General features: G+C 36.9%; 1 protein-coding gene across 1 annotated transcript in view; it reads left to right on the forward strand.

Annotated features, from left to right (window-relative positions):
- The first annotated feature begins 1,403 nt into the window (after positions 1 to 1,403).
- sh3bp5b (SH3-domain binding protein 5b (BTK-associated)) overlaps positions 1,404 to 23,924 on the forward strand; it is a 55,159-nt gene continuing 32,638 nt past the window's right edge. Inside the window, exons 1-3 of the mRNA XM_059339711.1 lie at positions 1,404 to 1,709; positions 3,567 to 3,629; positions 15,986 to 16,114. Coding sequence (XP_059195694.1) covers positions 1,632 to 1,709; positions 3,567 to 3,629; positions 15,986 to 16,114 — 270 coding nt within the window. The 5' untranslated portion in view covers positions 1,404 to 1,631. The remainder of the gene's footprint in view (positions 1,710 to 3,566; positions 3,630 to 15,985; positions 16,115 to 23,924) is intronic.

A 23,924-nucleotide genomic window follows, 5' to 3' on the forward strand; every position in this document is an offset into this window, starting at 1 on the left:
CAAGTGGACATAGCAGGACATGTACTGTGCACAGCTCTACCCAAAGGGAGTTTATGTTTTTTGTAAATAAGGGTGCCTTTTTTCTTTTGCACATTACTGTAAACAAATCAGAATTGAAAAGAGCATATGCAATAAAAAAATGTGAAACATAAATATTCAGTGTGTTGTACTCAGTTACCTCACTAAATACAGTCATGTGAAACTTTACTGTAGTTTTCAAATGGCTGTGCAAATATTATAAAGTGCTGTCTTGAGCATTTTCAGGTAGCGTCACCAAGATCTCACTTTTATGCATTGGAAAACATTTCCAGAGTAAACTGTCATAATGAAAACATGACAGAGACATTTGACTATCTTGTTCATCAACATAGTGTCAGGACTTTTCATCTTGATGACACTGACACTTTCACTGACATGAATATTTGCTTTTGAGGAATGAGCTCTCCATTTTGAGCAAGTAACACGCTTTTGCAGGTTATCAACCAGGTTTTGCTGTTTGTACTAATTGTTTTGAGAAATGTATTAACTGTTGTGCAAATGTAAATAGTGATGTGAGAAATGCACCAAAGCGACTGAGAAAAACTGTAACTGTATTATTCTGCACAATAGACATGTTTGCGTTGTTCCCATTTCTAGTCATTATTGAGCTACATGACTTATATATTTCATATATATTTTATATGTTGCAGTGAAATACAAGACCACAGTGAATAAAATGTAAAAAGAGCAACAACAAAAACAAAACGCTCTTATGTAATAACGTCACAATCGCCTAAGTCATTTTTTTGTCAATTTTTTTTTTTTTTGCCTAAATCATCTCCTCATGACACCGGCCACCAATGGTAAAATCGCCTACATCCTCAGTTGATCAGATCATTTGATTTTACCCCTTTAAGATAATGGCCTATGTCCAAATAAAATGTGACTAAGGCAAATTTTTGAACATGCCTTTGTGACTTACGCAAGATATGGTAACAATTTATTTTGAAGATGTCTACATAAGAGTGACATGAGCGTGTCATAAACATGACATGGGATGTGTCATGAATGAAGTAACATTAATGCTCATGATACTTGTCATGTCATGTTTCTGACATTTATTTCTCTTAAATTACGTAATTTACACATAGTGTTAGGCTATTACTATGCCAATAGTCATCCTTTGTTACCATTTTTGAGTGAAATGATCAATAAATGTCATATGTTACAGTTTTGGTGAAGTTTTTTGTGTTTCCTGCAAAACTTGAAAAAATGATTTAGGCGATTATTTTAACAGTGTGACGATATTCCTAATCGGCCTGGCCACTATAGGGCACTATTTACCCCTCATACCTCTGAAGGGGGCGTTCCCGGTCTGAAGCGGAGCTCCGGAGCTTTCAGCGCTGAGCTCAGTGTTCAGTGTGGAGGGAGAGCTGAGCGGAGACATACGTTGCTGCTGCTCGGCTTCCCAGTGGACACAAGCCGAGATGTTCCTCTTCGAAAAACGCTTCTTTTAAAATAAATTAACTAGAAGCACACACAGCACGGCTTGTGAACCCGACGTGTGATGAGACAGACGGCTCTGTGCTCCCTGTGAGACCCGTAGTAACGTCTCTTTGTTCGGTTTGTCACATCTGTCCTTCACCTCCAACATGGATCATTTAGAGAAGGAGCTCAGGACGGACGACGAGGCCGAATATGAAGACGAAGAAGTGGACCCCAGAATCCAGGTGACTGATCTTTACATCCACAGTGCTCATAGTGGTTTTCATTGATCCGGATTCATTGTAGTCCAGCCAGCGCGCCTGTGTGTCTGTCAGTGAGCTAACAGCACAGAGAACAAAGTCCTAGCATGGTGCAGCTTCTGCATTTTCTCTTGTTTGAAATGCATGAAATGTTGCATGTTTTTCTAGAATATCTTGCAGTTGTGACAGTTTCTGGTTAATTTCTGGTTAATCTGGTTCTGATACATATATGTCAGAGAGCCAGTCCACTCTATACTGATGGAGTTCATAGAAAAAGAGGGACATTTGTGCTCAAATAGACAAAAAGAAAGTAATATAAGTAATATTTGTCATTTATTAATAGCCAACAATATTAAAAGATTAGTTAAGAAACATATGTTTGTGCTGAACTTTTTCAAAATAATGTTACAGAATTTCAACGATGTTCAAAGGAAAAATTGATAAAATGATAAAAATGAATTAATCTCGAGCATTTATATTGTGAAGAAGACATATGGAAGTGAGTACAGAGAGAAAAAAGAGGTTATTATCACTTAAAGAATTTTTGTCTAAAAAAATTACTGATTAATCATTGCCATAATAGTTGCAGGTTAATTTTCTGTTTTATCTAAAAAAAAAAAAAAAAAAAGATATCCATTAGGTCTGCAATCTAACCATTATAACATTATTGATTCATCAGCAGGTTATTTATTATTATTATTATTTTTATATTTTAATTTTCTTAAATTTAAGATATTAAGTTATTTATTCTCCAAACCAAAGGTAACGTCTTTGACCAGGAACATATTGTTTAACAATTACCTGAAACAGAATTGAGAAGCTTGAACCTGTGATTTCTTGGTGTTTTATTCTTGAAAATACTTAAATTATTAATAGATTATTAAAGTTGTTGAATGATTCTGCTTTATAAATACTGAGAAACAGTTTAGCCTGTGAGATGGTGCTTATTAATTTATATCACAGTCGTCCACTGTATGTGTATGTATATATACATATAGAAATAATAAAAATAATTTCCATTATCACGAATGTATTGTTTCCCTTTCAATGGACTAAAGCGTCTTTGGGTATCTAAAAAAGCAATATCTATATTTAATGTATTATTATTATTATTATTATGAGGATTATTCCCACCCTTCTGGCTCATGATCCCTTAAAACAAAGATATATGCTCTTGTGCCCCTCGTCACCAGTTAGGCCAAAGATATTTTCTTTCCCTTTATTTTAATCATTTTAGAGGCAAAAGGATTTAGTCGGGGAAAAAGCAGCTAAAAGTCAGAGGATATAAACATAGTTTGGTTCAGCAGATAAATTATTTACCCTGCAGGGCGGGAACCACTGATGGATTTATTATTCAGTTAAAAAAAAAAGTATGCTAATTATGTTTAAGCAAGAGTAAAAACACCATAAAACCATTTAGTCTAAAGTCATTTTATAAAAAGAGAACAATTTTATTTTTACTGGAGAAATTACTGAAAATATTCAGGGATGCTTCGGTTCACTGGATTGGTTTTGATGTTGATACTGAGTTTATTAAGCACATCTGGTGAGGGCCAGACAGCTACAGATGCTCCTATTTAAAGTATCAGAATCTATATCAGGAGAGATCATCATCCTTTTGCTTATTGTATATTTATTTTTAGTAATTTATTCTTAAAGAAAATGGAGTAATGTAAACATCAGACAGTTACCTTGGTTTAATATGAATTCTAGTATTTTTTTATGTTCCTTTTAAATCATTCCAGATGTTGCTGGTTCTCTTATTATTTTCAAATATTATAATACTCCAATTTCTCCTCTTTTACTTTCTGTTGCTTCACCTCTGTGTTCCCTGTCTTGCAGGGGGAGCTGGAGAAACTCAACCAGTCCACCGACGACATCAACAGATGTGAGACGGAGCTGGAGGTCAGTCTCACACATACACACACACACACACACACACACACACACACACACACACACACACACACACACAGAGCCATGTGCATCGGACGTGTCTGCAGGTTATCTGAGTGTTGGAGCAGCGTGTCTGATTTTACCCGCTTGTCAGACGGAGCGTGTAACGGAGCCCACGTCACCGCTGTCACTCCACATCTCCTCTTCACCTCAGCTCTGACAGCCTGTCACAGAAGTGTTGTTTTTAAACCGTGTGTGCAGATACAGCAGTTTTCTCTGAATTATAGCTGGACCTTTGCTCCGTCTGCAGGCCAAAATGTTTGTGAAGTTCACATTTTGTCCTGTGTCAGCAGGTTTAGATGTACAAGAAGTTGTCCTCTATGGAGACACTGACATAATGTGTTGCAATAAACTCATATCGGCATTTAATGTGATTTTACTGACAGCTGTGGTAATGAAGCAGCCAGGGTTCAGAGTCAGTAACTCGGGCCATCAACGCTGCTCAACTTGCATAAGTGATCTTTGAATCCCATTAAAACCCAGTTAAGTGTGATGGTTTGCTTTTATGTGGGTCAGCAGTATGAAGCTTTACAGAGGTGAGAGTCCAAAGTCTGGTCAGGCTCCACAGCATTCACCGTGTTAATGAGAGGCTGGAGTGAACAGCTCATTACTTTGTGTTTGAGCAGGTTGTTGTCAGTGATGGATGTATTTATTTAGTGAGAAAGTGATTGACTCGGTACTACAGCAGGTCCACCAATAACACTTTTATATGCAATCAATTGTGAAGAAACATTGTTAGGGAACTCAGTTTATATCTGTTATCATATTTTGTCGGCAGAGAAGGAAGAAATGGTTGAATTATTGTGGAAAACCTGAAAGTAAGGCTGGGCGACATGGCCAAAATATTCTATCCTGATATAGCTAATTTTATATCTTGATTGCAATATATATATATATATATATATATATATATATATATATATATATATATATATATATATATACAATGTTTTCTGGAATTCAGTAAACAATACGTTTATGTGAAATAACCCTGTGGTAAAGTCTAATTTTGTAAACTACATGTTAGAAAAACAAACTTTTGGTGGCTCCAACTTCGCTACCAGAACATAAAATTTGTCCAAATTACGTAAATATTGCTGTAATGCTGGTTTTTCCAGATCTTTATAGTTATGATGCAGAAAATACATATACAGTGGACTTTTTTGTAATTTTCACGATGTATATTGTCATACTACTCGGCCCTACCTAGATTTGAAATGATGCTGGAACTTTCATTATTGATTATTCTGCAGATTTTAATAATTGTTTAGTCTTGAAAATATCGCATCAGTTGAGTGACTGCAGATCACAGACATTTGTTATCATTGTCTATGCTGTCTGATATGCACCTGTATGAAAACTTTTTTTACACAACACACTTTTCTTGGTAACCCAAAAAACTATTCAACAGAGAAGAAATAATGTGAATGTATTGCCTTAGTCAGGTACAATATGACAAATCATGCTAAATTTGACTTTACAAAGGGACAAAGTCATTGTCAGCAACATGTAGTGTTGTCTTCATTACTAAGTTAATTTATGTAAAGTTATTACATTAAGTTAATCTACCTTGAATGTTCTTGGAGTTGATTTTGTAAAACCCAGAAAAATGACCCCCAATTTTTCCTTATTTACATAACACCAGCAAATAAAAGTGAACTGAACCATGGTTCATTCAAGTCATTTTGTAAATATGTACCATAAATATGAAGTGAAACTAGAAACTGACATTCAGAGTCAGTGGTTTGGATCACGACCACTGGTTGGTTTGGAGTAGGGATGTCACGATCATAGATTTTCTTGGTACGATTATTGTCAGAGAAATAATCTAGATATTACGATTATCAAGATTATTTTTGCATTAATTAATTTCACACTTCTATGAATAAGTTAAATCACATGAACACTCCTTATACATCTTATTATTTTATTTATTTACCTGTTTTGATGCTCTCATAACAAAATAATATAGCAACAATGTAAAGTAACCAAAAAAGTACAAGAAAAATTATAATAATCCCAGGGGGAATGTCATATATACTAAATGTTTAAGCTATTTTTAGCTATATTAACCATTTTAATAATTTGTTTATCTAATCTTATGTGGCCAGATAAAAATATATATCTATTATTTTGGTCCTTTAATTGTATTATTAAATTACATTGCCACGAATGAATGAGTAATAAATGAAAGGGACATCCCATAGTGCTTTTACTGCTGTTTGCTCAATACAGAAACAAAAGGTAATGATAAATGTTCACTGACTGAGGACCTTTAGAAGATTATATCACTTTTTCTTATACAGGCCATTGCACAGTGACACTGAAACTGTTTTACGACTCACTCACTACTATGAGACATGTTCGGCTTTACGTAATGTTATGTGATGCGGCTTAACTCGTCTCGTTACACTGTATGCCCAATCAGTGTCGCACACAATTAACGTCAAATGACTTGGTATGTATTTTCTACAAATTCATTGTTATGTTAGGTAAACATTGACATGATTTAACCCAGTTACTATTTATCCTTGTCGTGCAACACCATGTGGTTATCCTGCAGGTGTTGAAACATGTTTGATGTATTGTCTGTTTTAACAGCAACTTTTTGTGGCATGTTAAACACCTGGGCAGACCGGCTTCAACAATGACACTTTGTTCATTTTTTGGGTAGCCAAAACATTCCCACGCGGATGATTTTACATGTTTTTTCGGAAGGAATAGCTCTTCCCCTTCCATGCATTACCCCCTGTCACCTCCGACATGGTTCCAGCATAATCTTTTCTGGAAATTGGCTGTATTTAGGAAACGTTACGATTAACTAATCGTAGGGCTGGGCGATATGGACCAAAAGTCATATCCTGATATATTTAGGCTGAATATCGCTATCCGATATATATCCCGATATTTTATCGCAAAGTGAGAGCAAATGTTCAGTCAAAGTCAAATATGACATGTCACAAGTAGTTTTATTGAAACTGTTTATTTAAGTGAACATAAATACTGTATTACAACAGGAGTACCTTTTTTAAAAAAAAAATCAAAGCTCCATAAAGTGCACATTTAAATAAAAAAAATATCTTAAATAAAAATAGGCTATTAAGTAAAATAGGCCAATCTTTTTCTGTAAAAAAATATATTTCTATGGGAAAAGAATAACAAACTTTATTAAATAAATAAATATGACAAACCCTAGTAATATATATTAAGAAATAGATAAAAGTAAACTATGTCAGTATATCCGATATGGTCTAATTCCATATCACATTTAAAAATACATTGATATATCTTTTATATCGATATATCACCCAGCCATAACTAATCGTAACGAATAATCGTGACATCCCTAGTTTGGAGCAGAGAGTCTTCTCAGTTTTTGTCTTTTCTGTTGTCCCTCTAGATACTCGGCCATGTGCTTGATGTGTTCAACACTGTGTCGATGGTTGAACCTTGACTGATTGATGTTACTGGCCTTTTTTTATGGCTCCACAAGCTACAAAAACAAGTCAGGTTGTTTTCATGTCCAACAAAGATGTCTGCTGTCAGAGAGGGGACAAGCTCTGAAACTGTCCGGTCAGTCAAACCAGGACTCAGACACTGGACGAGTTATTGGATTTCTTGAGATGGAGCATGTGAGCTTTAAAGATCTGGACCGATAAGTAAGAGAAAAATTTCTGACAACAACAACGCCAAGAAATGCTGAAATGAACAAAAGTATTAATTCAGCACTTAAAAATTAAATTGCAGCAAAAAAAAAGAGAAATCAAATGCAAATAAAAAGCAAATAAAAAAAGGAAGGAAAGAAAGGAAAACACCTGACTTTCTGTTCTTTATAGCGGAAATATTTAGTTTACAATTTTGACAATTTTCATATGGAACGTTTTTTAAAACAGGAAGGCCAAAAATTCCAGCTTCTTAATTGTGAACTTTTTGTTTTGTTTTTTTTGGGCATTATTTATGAGTCAATTTATTCTTCTGGATTTAAGACTGTTGGTTTGATAAAACAAGACAATTGAAAACATCGTCATTGAAAAAATGGGGAATTTTGTGACTGTTCGCCAGACAAATTGAATAATAGAGAAAATTATTTCACGATTATTTAAGCAAAGATGCAATAAATCATACTGTTCCATCTTCTAAAATGTCAATATTTATTATTTCTCTACGATAGTTAAGAGGAAACGGTTGCTTTTTAGACTATTTTTGAAAAAAAAAAATGCTATTTGGAGACTTCATGTTGTGCTCTGGAAGCTCATGATGGGCATTTTTCAAAATTTTCTAAATAATTACTTTATTAATCAGGATAATAATTTGCAGATTAATGCATAGTGAAAATGATTTTTGTGTCTTGCTGTGAAGGAGGACAGACGCTTGTGATAACAGATATTCCTGTTAAAGTCCAGTTTCTCTGTTTACTCTGCTCATCAGCTGCCCACAGAAACAGACCCACTTCTCAAATCCTTTGCTGATTCCCTGCCAGGATTAATCTCTTCCCTATTCACCCAATCGTTCCAGTTTTCCACTGACAGGGCTCCCTGTAGTTTAGCTCCCTAACTGAAACCTGCAGCAGCAGCAGCAGCAGCAGCAGCTAGTGTGAGATCACCTAAAGAGGCATTTGATTAGGAAGGAAGAGGCAGAGTGACTGGAGTAATAATGAGTCCGGTGTCAAGGGGACTTTGGTGTTATGAGGACACTAATGCACTTTCATAACAGAGATGCAAATGATAATAAATATAGCAGATAATGACACAATGTTCTAGACACCGCGCCTCAGGGTTCTGACATGTTGACAAGGTGAAGTGCGTCACAGTGAGAGCGTCCGAGGCCTGAGTGGGAGGACGGAGACTCTGCAATGCAGTCTACTCGAAGAGACAGTGAGGGCAGAGGAGGGGACAAAGAGATGCTCCATTTATATAAGAAATATTTCTCATAGCTGTGTGTAGCTTTTATAACCCGTGTTACGCTCAATGTGCTATTTATAGATCAGTCTGGAAGTACAATGACATGAGATTAAACTGCTGACTTTCAGCTTAAATCGAGGGCGTTCACATCCACATTAGATAAACTGTGTGGAAACTGTGGCCCTATTTTTATAGGCTGTCACGAAGGGTATAAAAGGTCATGATTCCTTCCTTCCCTTAAAGTGAAAGTCAGCACTTTAACCACCACATTTACTGTTTCACTTGAAATCCAGAGTGCTGGATACTGTACGGTTTCCTCTTTTGTCTGTGAGTTAGTTTAGTTTGTTACAAGTGGCATTCTTCCTAATGGCCATCAGGGGGCGACTCCACTGGTTGCAAAAAGAAGTCTATTTGTTACATTACATTACATTACATGTCATTTAGCTGACACTTTTGTCCAAAGCGACTTACAATAAGTGCATTCAAGTTTTTGTATGTAAGTCAATAGGAAAATGAGCCTACGTCTCACTTGATTAATTATCTAAGTAAATATTCTCATAAGTTTAGGAGTCTGAAGGGCCGATACCACCAAAATGAGGATAAAATATCCAAAGCAAACTGTACACTATACTTGGTTTTAGCTGTCTGTATAGCCTTTCTCCAACACATTTGATTTATAATACACTGAAAAGTTTTTTCAAGAGGCTCTGCTGTTTTTTTTTTGTCCTTGAATTCTCCCGACACACGGTAAAACATGTGGCCGGAGAAAATGCATTTCTTTGTAAGCCAGTCAGAGGAACTAAAGGACAAAAATGTTTAAATAAGTTCAATAGAAGCCAGAATTAGATGTTTTTCTTTTGTGTTTTCTTGTTTTCGAGCCTCTCTGTCACAGCCTGTTGTTGGCTTGATGAAACACTAACACAATTTGTCAGTAAGCAGGTTTTGGCAGAGCTCTCCAGTAGGTTAAATAAGAAAGTCTTATTTTGGTACTTTGGCATCAAGTGTCACAAGTTCCCCTTTTTAGCGCGTCTTTAAAGTTCAGCAAATTAACTGTGAAACATTGTTTTTTGATCTTTTGTAATTGAATTCAGACACTGAACCCGTCCAAATCCAAAGTGGATTACCAAACGCCTGACAGTGCAAACGTTTGTTTGTTTGTCTGTGCATATCACAGTAATAATAGCTAAGCTGGCTGATTCCGGTTAACTGGATGAGTTGGTAAAAAATGCCACTTTCTTCTAGCTTTTTAATGTACTCAAATAAAAAATGAGAAACATGGAGCATGAAAAATGAAACGACAAGGATCTGAAATAATATAATATATTTAATGGCTACACACATGATGTCATGCTAATTCAGTGCTATGTCATACCGCAAAAAATAATTTGCTCTAACGACAAGACGACCACTCAGACTACACAAAAGTTGGATTTTTTTAAATGCACAATCTCCCTCAATCCAATCCAATCCAATCCCCTTTATTTATATAGCACAATTTTAGCAAACACAAGGTTTCCAAAGTGCTGCACAAACAATAAATACATAACACAATACAAAGAGATGTAGTAAACAATAGATCAGTAAGATGCAATAAGATAAAATAAATTAAAAATGGGATAAAAATAAATAAAATAAAATGTAAAATGTACTGCCCGCACAAAATAAAATATGCATGAATACAATAAAAACAAAAACTCATAAAATCATAAAATCATAAAATCAACATAAAATCAACATAAGATCAACACTCTACGTGGTGTTAAAAGCCAACAAGAAGAGGTGGGTTTTAAGAAGAGACCCCAAACCCCATGCACAACATAGATCTATATTATATTCTATATGATGCACCTCTTCTTCAATATGATGATCAGTCCAGAGCTGAACAGGCTGCTGTGGCTAGTAATGGTTGCTAAAGTCAGATCAGATTATTATTGATGCTTTATTTACTGGGAGAATAACCTGACACAATGCATTACAAAGGTGATTAATTGCTCTACTTGCAAGTCTCTAAGATGATCAGCACAGTGATGCAATGTTCATTAAGCACTGGTGCAGACAAGAACATCTTTGTTATGTTACATCAATGCATCAACATGACCACTTGGTTGCATAATTATACTGGAGATGGAGTATTGGTTCTCAGCCTGTTACCATAACTATTTGTCTTAGAAGAAATTGTGTCCCAGAAATTATTGGGAGAAACTACATTACTGTAATTTTAAGACCAATTTGTGTCAATGATATAATGATATAATAGGATTATAATGCGAGTACACCCTTTCAAAGAGCAATGAACCCTTCATTCTTGAGAATATTTTTTAAGGTTTTGCATGGACTATCCCCTACACCATTATAGGATTTCATAAAGAAAAACTCCCCTAGAGTAAACACCAGAGCACTGACTAGGGGAAACTGTCACATACAACGGCCCAGAACTAAATTTGGCCAAATGGTGGTGTCCATCAGAGGAACACAGTGGTGGAACACGCTGCCACCTCATATTAGAAACTGTGACAGGTACACCACCTTTAAAAATACCCTAAAACAGTGGTTGAAAACAACCCAGACCTGCTCTCATGGGTAACCTCTTTGTCTTTTCTATTCTATGTATGAACTTTTAACCTCGATGTGAATCGGGATTTATTTTTTGTGTATGTGTTTTTGTCATGGTATATTGTATGTTTTTTGTACATGCCTTAGGACAACAGGTGAAAATTAGCAACTGTGCTAACCCCGCCATATTTATATTGATGCTTTTGCTGATATATTGATTAATGTACATTGTCCTAATCAAATCAATAAATAAAATATATATATATATATATATTCACACATGAATGTTAAAAAAACAGTGCTCAAAGAATAAAAGAACAGAAATTGTTTTATTTCTGTTCATTGGGCACATCATGTTGGCTAAAGTGTTGATGGCATTATTAAGCATACAAACCTGCATGGAAACACAACCAGTGTCAGCCAAAATGATCCTAGTCATGTCCAGATATCATACAATAAGTCTGATACCCACAGTTGGTTCATAACTATAATCCTTGGAACTAAACACCTAGTGGCTATTCATTTGAAATGTTACAGACGAATTCTCTTGCACTAATCATAAGCTTCAGTAAATCTTATTTACTTGATGGCATTATGTCTCCAGACCATTGGTGACCACTTCCATCATTTTTGCCCTTTCTTTAAACACAAAAGCAGCTGCACTTTCTCTTCAGTCTCTTTATAATGAGATCCCACACCGCCGGCCTCAGAGGCTTTCTCTGCTCCCAGCTCTAAAGTTCACCAAAAGGTAACAGCTGTCTCTCAGGCACGTCTAATGTCCGTAGAATTCTAATGAACATGGAACAATAAACAGACATCTTGTGCTCCGGGTGAATATATAATACTGCAGCAGAGAAACAGTCTCGTTGCTCTGCCTCCTCCAGACCGTGTTGCTGCCTTATTTAAATATGCGCCTCCATAACCTGACTTTTATTTTTATATGCAGTACTTCTCCATTATGCATGATCTGTAGTACAGTGCGGGGACTTCTGCTGCAGCTGACCTTCGACCCCTTTACTTCTACTTGCTCTTGATTAGGATCTGAACCTTTATTTCTGCTACTGGTGATTTGTGCTAGAAGTGTTCGTGTAAAATGTGCCACCTTAAGGGGAAGTTTAACTTCAGTGTGACTTTGTGGACTGTTATGGCTTTAAAAAACGGGTAACACTTGAACACATGGTACTTAACTGCACTTGTGTGGTATAATATCCTAGCAACGATAGCCTGGATCTTTATGAATTAAGATGAATTTGTCATAGCCTAGTTAAGTTAAGAAGAATTCAGCCTCAGAAATTAATGCCCAATCAGAAACATAATAAACCCTGAGATGGTATTCAGCAGCTGTAACATCCTTGTGTATGAAAACCAGTCTGGAGTCTCTTTTATTGAATTTGCAACATCAGACATCCATCTGGCTCATGTCGACATGTTTCAAGAGTCAAAACAAACGCCACATTTTTTTTTCAGACGCATTAATCCCATCTGCAAACTGCAAACTCTAGATAGCACTGACGATTTTGCAACTTTATCTGCAAATTGGTGTGCAACAATCAATTTTAAGACATGTTGTGTCACCAATTGCAATGTTGGACGTTCAAAACAGACCCATGGTTTTGTTTGTCAGTTTTGCGGCCAAATTTCTGCTTCTCTTTCTTGTTGCTAGTGCATATCAGCTCGTAGCTCTGTGGGAAGATGGTGTTTCTGCACCACCACACCTATTTGAACATATTTAAGAACTGGGCATGGGTTCAGAGGACTTGTACCCAGCTAGAGAAACACCATTAGCTTTTAAATGTGTCTTTCTGGTTTGTGGGTCTGGGACTAACCGTGAGAAAGTTGTTGTTTTTTTGATAAGACCCATGGTTAGGAATGACCTTGTCCTGTTATGACTTTTCAACTACTATCTCCTCTTGAAACCTGTGACCCATGAGGTTAAAATGTCTGGAACTCCCCTTCAGTCTGGAGTCCAGAAGAAGCCTCTAGATATCCTACGACAGTGTACATGTCTGAATGTGAACCTTTTATAGCCTCCATAAACCCATCAGACCTTTTCTTATGGGGTTGTTCCCTCTGGGTGATAGAGATTATACTCTCACCGTTTTCATTTTAAGCAGAAAACCACTGTTGGTGTAGTTATTTGGGTAATTCTTAACCTCATCACATACAACCTTTCAAACACACTGATTGACACATTTCCTGCTTCTTGCATGGGTCATTGTTACATTTGTAAGGAAGTATTCACATAAGTATTCCTTGCCCTGCTCCAGATAAAGAGAGATTGTTTGAGGACAAGTGCGTGTGTGCTTATCTCCTAAAAAAGGAAATCCTACAAAAGCATTTTTTTTATCTAACTGGAGGGTATGTTTGGGGACAGCATGGTTGAGCTTGTTTTTTCACACAAGGGCCTTGAGATTGAGCCCAGTGCTGCCACATCTTCCCCGCCCCTGATGTCACTTGTATAACTGACCCTGCGAAAGACGGTTGGAAATTGAAGAGAGACTTTCCCTGTAGGGATCCGTGCAGTTTCTGACCTGTTTTTCTTCTTGCTTGTTTTTGTTTTTGTACTTCGAAAGTTGTGTACCCTTTATGACAATTAGACAACCGATTTCTGAGCTGAATGCATATCAGTCTATTAAACTCCCCTTGACGAGTACCAATGGACAAACAAAGCTCTCTAAGACGGAACAAACAGTTTGATTTGTACCAGTTAACAAAATTATATCAGACATTTTTTTTTCTCAGGCCGCTGTCACCAGATTGGTCCTAGTCTGTTTTTCAGTGTTTATTGGGACACTCTTGTTCTCAGAGAAACTGTGTTGGCTTCATCTCCCACATGGTGTGAATACTTTCTCCAGATAAGATAAAGTTTAATGGTTGGTAGCAAAAGTGTGTTACTTATTAGTTAGACCTACTTTTTTGCAGTTTTATCTCGGAAAGTTGGAGGTTTAAGATTCTTGAGTTCTCAGAAGTTGTGACTCACAGCTAGGGTTGCTAAGGGGTGGAACATTTCCAGTAAATTCTGGTAAATTTCCAGAAACTTTCCATGGGAAGTTTAGTTGGGGAATTTTGGAAATATTCAAAATAAAATAAAAAACCCATGACATTTCAACAGATTTATTTGTAATGAGAATTTTTTTCAAGTTTAAATTTATTTTATTGAACAATCAATTCTTTCATTGAACAAGAAAAACATGAATGTTGAGGTAAATTGAACATGTGATGAGCCCTGCAGTAAGCAGTGTGCTATGTGTATGTGATTAAGGAATATCAGATATTCAAGTTTATTAGCATGTTTTAGTCAAGATTATGCTAAAAAATATATTTTCCCAACTATAATTGAGTTCCCTGTTAAGGGCCAGCCTTCAATTTTTTAAATTCTCTGTTGAATCCAGTTTGTTCCCATAAATTCCCAAAATTAAGTTTCTTTTGGAACCCTAGTTGTTACTCACAGCAGAGCAAGTTTCATGTCACTGACAATCAACTTTCCAAGCAATCAGTAAAGATGAAGTCAAGGCTGATGATCTGCAACACCCTGTCAAGAGATGTAGCAAGTGTAAAACAACAAACCTGTGTAGAGGCTGGACAGAAGCAATTTCATTGACGAGTTGTAGACAGATTTAAGCTCTGTTAAATGGTAAATGGAGTGCACTTATATATTGCTTTTATCCAAAGTGTTTTACACACACACACACACACACACACACACACACACACACACACACACACACACACACACACATTCATACTGGTGGCCGAGGCTAATTATTTTATGTTGATGTAAACAATAATACTGCACTTGACTCAACCTTAATTCTTTGCCTTGATCCAAATCAGTTTCTTAACATTTTATTTATTGAACCAAACTAATAAATTTAAATTGAAACAACCTAATATATTCACTTTTAACTGAATTAATGTTTGCATTGACATCAGTTACGGTAATTTATTTACATGTACCCAAACTATGTTTTTCAAATTTTATTTGACTTAACAAATTTTTGTTTCCCACCTTTATAAACTCTATAAAAAAGACACTTGGCCAACAGATTACATTAGATGTATTTATAAATCTTTAACATATGAACTATATGCAACATATTACATAAACGGTCTGACTGTGTAGTGCACAGTGCTTTCGACTCAAACTAAAAATATTACCTGCAGGTCATGAAGAAGAAAATAAAAACTTGAGAGAAATCAAAAACTTTGTTTTGGGTCCTTAGGACGTATATTTAGTTCAGTATAAATCAAACTTGATGTCTCTAAATGCAAAAAGAATGAGTTTTTCCAATCAAATCAATATTTTTTCCTCTTTTAAATGGACACTTATTAGTTTGAATGAACAACTGCATGTTACACTTTTTTCAGTGCAGGTGCCACCTGCCACCATTGGGAATTCATCCACACACCATCAGCATTAGGAGCAATTAGGGGTTCATTATATTGCTCAAGGATACTTAGATATGTAGGCTGCCACGATCAGGGATCAAACCACCAACCTCACACAGCCGCCCCTATTGATGTAGCAGACGGTGAACAGGAGGGTGCTGTCTGCTCACAAACACTGATACGTTTTTTTCACTAAGCGTTTTTTTGTCAGTCGCCTGTTTCAGGTTAAGCTTTTATTAGGTGTGTTTGATGCAGAGTTTAGGGGAATTACATTATTCAGTGTTTTGTTTTAGGCTGAAAACAGCCATCTCCTGACCAGCTGATCTGCATGATTAGAGATTATCAACGTTCATTGGAGTCCTCTAGCATTTTAAACAAATCTGTTGGTACCCTTATTTTTGCCGAATGCTCCCATGTTGGTGTTGAACTCAATTACTGAAGTTTTCTCTCTTTCTCTGTCAGGACGCAAGACAGAAGTTCCGCTCTGTTCTGGTCGAGGCCACGGTGAAGCTGGATGAACTGGTGAAGAAGATCGGCAAGGCTGTGGAGGAGTCCAAGCCTTACTGGGAGGCCCGGAGGCTGGCCAGACAGGTCAGTCTGCAGTGCAGGGAGGGAGGGAGGGAGGGCTGGTCGCATTCAGTAAGTCAGACAAGGTCCAAATTATACTCTAATCAGGTCGGCTCAGGTCGTGTTTTACTGCTGCAGATGTTGGGTCTTTGTGTCTACTTATCTAATACCAGAGTGGATCTGACTGGATCCAAACATGCTTATTTTAGCTTTAATCATATATTAAGTTCTTGCCACAGAAATCAGTAGCCTTTGTAAAAGAAAAATGTTGCCAATAAATGAAGCTTAGGGCAGACTATTTCTGTCTGTTCATCTGTCTCCCAGTTGGCTGCAGAATGAAAAGCACTTCCAGTTATTTATTTATAATGATTTCCTTGAATTGATCTTTAAACCAGATTAACTAATGCTTTTTTGGAGCTAGTCTCCATGGCTTCACATTCACTTTGTACCATTATTATTATTATTATTATATAACGGCTTCTTTCCAGTTTAACCTTTATCGGGCAAAGAACTATATTTGGTAACTTCAGGTTATATTTCAAGAACAAAGTTACAAATTTACTAGATTAAAGTGGCAAATCTACAAGGAAAATAGTTGCAGATTTAAGAGATTTAAAGTGGCAAATCTGTGCGAAAAAAGTTGCAGATTTACGAGAAAAAAGTGGGAAACAAGCAACTTTTTTCTCCCAGATTCGCCACTTTAAATCTCATAAATCTGTGCATTTTTTTCTCGTAGATTTGCCACTTTAATCTTGTAAACTTTTTTCTCAAAATATTATTTTCGTATGTTTTTTTACACATTCTGGCATTATGTAATATCCTCCAATATTCTCTAGGGTTGAAATTTGGAATTTACAATTATTTCAATGAGTGCCCTATTTAGGGTTAAGCTGCTTGTTAAGTCTGTTGCAGATCTTTCAGGAAAATAACTTGACATTTGATTATTTTGCATTGCAAGCTTCGTTGCTAGTAATTTTCAGAAAGTCCTCTCATACACAGGCCTATTAATAACATTGGCTATTCTTGGATTGATTTTTTAAAATTGTTTTGGTATTTTAAGTAGATCAAAGGTAAAGATTGATTAATGACAAAAGGTTTAAGGTTTAAAGGATTATCTTTGATAATCCGTGCAGCTTTTACCTGTTGCTTGTTGAGGAGAAAGGAGAATTTTCATGCAACTTGAACGTGATCAGTAAAATGCAGGAACTGGTTGCAGCTTAAAAATTGGTAAAGAGAGGGGAACTGCACAATCATTTCAGGCCACAATCTTGGTTCCCTTTTCAGGCTCAGCCCTCAGTGTGTGTGAGTGTGTGCGTAGGGTGTAAATAAAGGGGGAAGCAGCCACCTGCACATCTCGATAAGAGCCCACACAGAGCTCAGTCAGGAAGCGCTGAGATCAACTGAGACTAAAAGGCGTTATTATGTAGTTTTCTTCCCTCTCCACCTCCTGATGTGGCTCCTGTGTGAAGGCTGTCGTGCTTTTCCCCAGGAAGTAAATAATAGCTATAAATATGAAGTTGAATTTGCTGTGAGGTGCTGAAATATAAGAAATGGTGAAAGAGTTCCTGTAAAGTGATGCTGCAGTCTGACTTCCCCTTTTTTCAGCTTTGTTTTTTTATCAAATGTAAAAGTTCCGTGATGCTACTGTTATTATTCAAGCATCACATGATAATACGCCAAAATATGTGGTTGTTTTACTTGTTATTTTGGCCTTTACTCTTATGTCTTCTGAGTAGGGCTGGGCGATATGGACCAAAAGTCATATCCCATATATTTATGCTGAATATCAGTATACGATATATATCCTGATATTTTTATCCCAAAGTGAGAGCAAATGTTCAGTCAAAGTCAAACATGACATGTCACAAGTGGTTTTACTGAAACCGTTTATTTAAGTGAACATAAATACTGTATAAAAACAGGAGTACCTTTTTTAAAATCAAAGCTCAATAAAGTGCACATTTAAATAAAAACATATTCTAAATAAAAAAAACCTATGAAATCAAATAGGCAAATCTTTTTTCTGAAATAATTATTATTTGTATGACAAAAGAATAATGCACATTACTAAATATGACAAACCCTAATAAGGGCAGCATTTATATAAAAAGACAGAAAAACATTGAACTATATCGATATATGCGATATGGTCTAATTCCATATCAAATAAAAAATATATCGATATATCTTTTATATCGCCTGGCCCTACTTCTCAGATGTCTTAAGTCATCCCTGTTTCATTTATGTCAAACCTTTAATGCAACAAATGCTGCTTTACACTTAAGAAAAAGCTGCAGACAAAGACAGAAATGGTAACTTCAGTGTTTGTTGGTAAAGGTATAATGTATAATAATAAAGAATTGTCCCCTGTGGTTGTGTTGGTCCTCAGGGAACTGAGATGAGGATGCACAGCATGTGATCGTTGTAGTTCCTTCTACCTGTCAGCTCACCTGCTGGCCTGATTTATTTCTGTCTCCTCTCGACATTTACTTCCACTTCTTCAGCATGTATCTGGAACAGCTTTCACAGTGAAATGTGCTACACGGAGCCTGTTACAGCAGAAACCCTTGTGTTATTCTCGTGTCGTGTATTGTGGGAGAGTACAGTGGTGTGTTGAGGCCAAAAATAGAAAATGGAAAATCGTTTTCTCTAAGGTGACGGGCTGTAATTCTTGAGTAGGAAGATGACACCAAGCATGTGAGGGAGGAGAATTGGATATGCATGAGACCAGGTTGAGCCAGGGTTCATGGCAAAACATTTTCTGCTCCGTAAGGGAAACTTTCAGTTCTGCACAGACACAGTTAGACTGCACCACCCTCCCCTGCATTACCACACAGACTTATTTAGCCCGACATCAGTCTGACGAAAATAATCACTTAGAGTTTAGCAGAAGATTTTGGCTCGTCTCCTCGTGCAGATGACCCACTTTTGCTCTCTTTTCCTCTAACTTTAATGAACAACCAAAGGAAAGAAGCCCTTGTGTTGTAAAGAACATTCTTGTCCTCTTTAGTTTAGTGGTTAATCGTTGATTTTTACAGCTGAAAAGCATTTGGTGTCTAACTTGAACCGGACAAGATCAGACTTTCTACTTTCCCTAACTGTCATTATTTTTGATCAGTTTTATTAGTATGATTCATTTATCTCCTCTTTAAAGACAAATATCCATTATCGCAAGCTAAGTTCTTAAGACAGGAAGAAGAAATTAGTTACAACCAAATTGTGCAATGAATTAGTTAATTTGTTTGACAGCCCTAGTCAGAATAGATGTTGGTGAAGTGAAGCAGTAATCAAGTATGGAACAACCTTAACATGAGAACACATCGGTGGGTTTTTGCTGATTGTGTGCAGCGTGTAAATGCTTTAGTTTTGCATTAAAAGGAAGAAGAGTTCAGCTGCAGCAATGGTTGAAGGGTTATTAGATTATATGTGACGCTCTTCTTGTCCTCAGGGTGTCCGGCTTTAGTCTCTACAACAAGGAGGTAATTACATTTTATCATTAATCATTTAAAACTTCACTTGTGAAAGCTGTGAAAGGTCAAATGGTGAGAATAAGATTAAGGATAAAAAGGACAGGTTAGGATAAGGTTTCTTTCCAGTGTCTCTCCAGTGAAAGAGGAAACATCTGGACTGTGGAGTTAGGGGTGGGCGATATGGCCCTAAAAGAATATCACGATATTTCAGAGTATTATCGCGATAACGATATTCTTGACGATATCAAAAATACTGAAAAATATATAGAAAATTATTTTGTAGTCCATATAAATAAATAAAAATTGTACAACAAAATAAAATTCAATCATAAATCTAAATGTAGTGTAAATTGCAAATCTCAACAGTTGCCAAATACAAAAAAATTACTTACCTGAGTATTAGTGAATAATAATAAAAAATAACCTTCTAGGGGGTCTGGGGGCCCCCTGGGAGAAAATTTTGTACATTTTATAGTACAATGTGATCAATCTCGTCCACTTTGAGAGCTAAATGTGAGCAAACACCTCACAAACACATCATTGCCTATTTTAATTAATTATTGTAAAGGAGAATAAAGGTTCTTCTATGTTTTATTTAAGGCATCTTATTTTGACAGTCTTCTTGTAATTTCTGTGGTGGATTCTGTGCTCTTATTTTGAAAGCTGCATTTGTGAAGCGACAGGAACTAATAGTAGCTTTTTGTGATTAAAACAACTTTAATTGTTAGCTAATGTTAGCTCGCGGCTAACGAACGGCACAATGCAACAGTGTGTTTGGACCATTTGGACCTCTGACAGGACAGGTTGATAGTATTTAGATCGGCTCACGCACACACAGACGCACAGAGAGAGAGAGAGGGGACGGGACTGATACATTACAGACAGGTAGGTGCTTGTTTTGAAGCGCAGTGGGAGGGCAGCTAGGTATATTCAGTGTGTGTGTGTGAATGCGTGCGCATGTCTTGGAGGAGGACTGAGAGGTGGGTCGGGGTTTAGACTGACTGACGGGTGACAGACACTGCTGAGCAGAGACACAACGCAAAATAACTTTATGTTATGAATAGTGTAGATATACTTTCAGTAGCTTGAAATGTGACGTTAGAGCAGCACAAGAGACTCTGGCGGGCCGCCAAGGTCTAGGTAATTAATAGGAAATCCTTATGCCACTTTGTCAAGAAGTAGGTCATGTTGCCAATATCGTGATATGCATTTTTTTTACCCATAAAAAAAATATACCGGTATTATCGTGAACGATACGATATGGCACACCCCTATGTGGAGTCACCCACATAAACTTGGTTTAGAGGTTTGAGTGCATACGTGGTACAAACTGTTTCGAATCTTGCAATTTAACCCTCTGAAATCTTGGGCTATTATGTCTGTTAAAAAATCTTTACCATGCCATGTTGGTATCAGTTTTTTCAGCTTTACCTCACCTATATGTCCTGATAATTAATTAACTTTGACTTACTCGATAAAAATGTTGAATCCAAAAGAAACAAAGGAAAACATAAAATCTAATCTTGAAAATTATATTTCAATGCACATAATTTTAAATGTCCAAATATGAACACAGGTTGCAAATATTACATATAACATGTAAAATGAGGATAATCTCTAGTTCTATATTTTTATACTAAATATATTTGACATTATCTCCGGTTTTACTTGGCCGAATATAACCCAAAAAAAAATCTGGCATGGAGTTTCAAGCCAGAACTTTAGAGGGAAGCTGATGGCAAGACTCCACGTTGCTTCATTTTTATGCCTTCATGTCAAGAAGAAGTCATGTGCTGGTGCTTTAATGGACTCTAGAGGGTTAATCCAACACGACAAATCTCTGGTTGATTTTGTAATATATGCCATATTTTGTCTGTTTATCTTGCAATCATCACGGCAAAGACAAAAGATTGATAATTTCCATGAAAACCACCCGCACAGTCCATTGTGCTGCTTTAACTCAGCGATGTTTTAGGTCTGAACTGAGCTGCTGTTGCCATGTAACGGCGTGAGCAGCCAGATAACGGATGGATCTGTTGTGTCTGCTTGAAAATGGAAAATCTCATCTCGTCCTCACATTAGAGCAACATGCACCGACTGTTTTCTCCGTACCAGTTCTCTCTGGGCCACACATCGAAGCCATTATCTGTTCTTAGTGTAACTAGAAATAATGTACTATTAGACCCTTTTTGCAGTTCCACCTGCATATGTAGTTTTAGTCCGTCTTGCTCAAGGACACGTTGCTCATTTATCTCCCACATCCAGTTTTTCTCAGCAGTTCTGATGTTTGAGCCAGCTTCTCCATCGTCTTCATAGCTGGATCCACTGGCCTACATAAATATTTTCCATCCATCTATCAGTGCTTGCTCTGTGAACGCCCCTCGGGGCAGATTTAGCTTTTGTTATGCTTCATATCAACAGAGAGGGATAAACGTCAGTTTTGGTAAGCCAGCCTTGTTGTGCTCTCAAATCTTTTATATCACTCGTCTCTCCCTGTCCTTCCCTCATACTTACTGTCTTTTCTTTGTCTCTCCCTGTCTCTGATGGCTACAGACTGCAGTGGAGTTTATCAGATCTCTGCAGTAATTCTCTGCACCCGTTTTAAGCTTTTTTAAAGCCAAGGCTTTGCTATTGCTACAGGATCTTTCTTTGTTCATAGTTCCTTATAGAGTGATAACTATAACTAATCTTTTGATTATTTTTCTAATCTCTATAATGTTGGAGTATAGTGGAAGGTCAATCCCCAATGACAGCCAATTTCCAATGATATTAAACGGAATCAGAGAGTAAAGCAGAACATTTTTGCTTTTCAAAAAAGCTAGAACCAACATTTTTGCTTCATAAACCACCTTCTTATTTATTTTTTTACTGGTTAGCCATATAAACTGAGCACTCATTACAGCAGAAATGCAGGGACCAGTTAATATTGTTGGCTTCATATTCATTTTGTGAAAAGGAAGCGAGCGGTTTGGTGGTTTTAGAAACTGGAAGAGCAGAGTCACGTTCTTGTCCTCGAGCAAACTGTGATGGCGTTATAAAGCTGATCCTATCTTGTCTTGCTATGGAAGACAGGTAAGTGTAAATACATTTTGAAGTTTAGTATCACATTATTATGGTGACAGTGAAGCATAATAAGTGTGCTGGGCAAAATGTAATAAAGGTTTCAAATGCCCTCAAACAAGAGTGGGTGATCGAAGGCATTTTTTTTTTTTTTTTGCCTCGCTAGCAGGGATGGCAGTGTTGGTCAGTTTGTTGGTCACTTTGGTCCAGAGTCAGTTATGTCAACAACTATTAAGTGAATTTGGTGCAGACGTTGGTGGTCCCCAGAGGATGAACCCTGCTGACTTTGCTGATCCCCTGACTGGTTCTCCAGTGTCTCCATTCGGTTGATATTTTGGTCGAGCTCATGGTGGATAACTGTCCAGACTGAATTATCTCAAGAACAATTGGATAGTTTGCCACAACATTTGGTACAGACATTTCTGTGATTATGGTTGAAATATAATCACCTAGATGATCTCAGTCTGGAGGCAGGATAGTCTGGACATTTATTCCACCATGAGGTCGACAAAATGTCCATACTGAAATATTTCAAGAACTATCGAATTGTTTGACACAGAATGAGGTACTTTGGACATCTATGTTCCCTTCAGACCAAATTGAAATCACTAATCCCATGAATTTTGCTTTTATTCCATCATTAGATTAGACATTTTGACAATTTCCAATACTTTGGTTTAAATACCTTAAAAACTAAAGGCATTCCCATTAGCCTCAGCTGTATTTTGTTGAGTGCTAATTCGCTAATGACAGTAACCCAACACTGTGAGCTAAGATTGTTATTTTGTCAACATTACACCTGCCACATATTAGCATCATTAATGCATGAGCATTCAGCTCAAAGCACCAACGATCCCAAATAAAGCTTCCCGGAGCTGCTAGAAAGCTGTTTCGTTGCCATAAAATTAATGGTAAATTTGAGTTTCTCTGTGTTGAGATGTCCTCAAAGCCACCCAGAACTAAATCAAGTCTCATCGTGGCAGACAAGGCCCCCAGAGGTGGACTGCTGCCAATTTGCTATCGAATACTGCAATTTTCAGATGCGACTCAGAGGACAGAACAGGCTCCATTAGAGCAGATGGAAAGTGGGCTCTACTTCTTGCTCAGCATGAACAAATTGGCCTCGAATACCCTGCAGGGGTTTAGTATCTGTCCATCTTGTCTTGTTTTCCTTGTCATTCATATCTAATCTGTGTCTAAATGAGCCGCTGCCCCTCCAGGACCATCAGATCTGTATCAAGACAGTGTGGTCCTTTAACTCCCTGCGGCTCTGAAGACACTGATACTTGTGCTATTAACTGTGA

Source organism: Centropristis striata, chromosome 8, assembly GCF_030273125.1.
Source record: "Centropristis striata isolate RG_2023a ecotype Rhode Island chromosome 8, C.striata_1.0, whole genome shotgun sequence".
NCBI lineage: Eukaryota > Metazoa > Chordata > Actinopteri > Perciformes > Serranidae > Centropristis > Centropristis striata.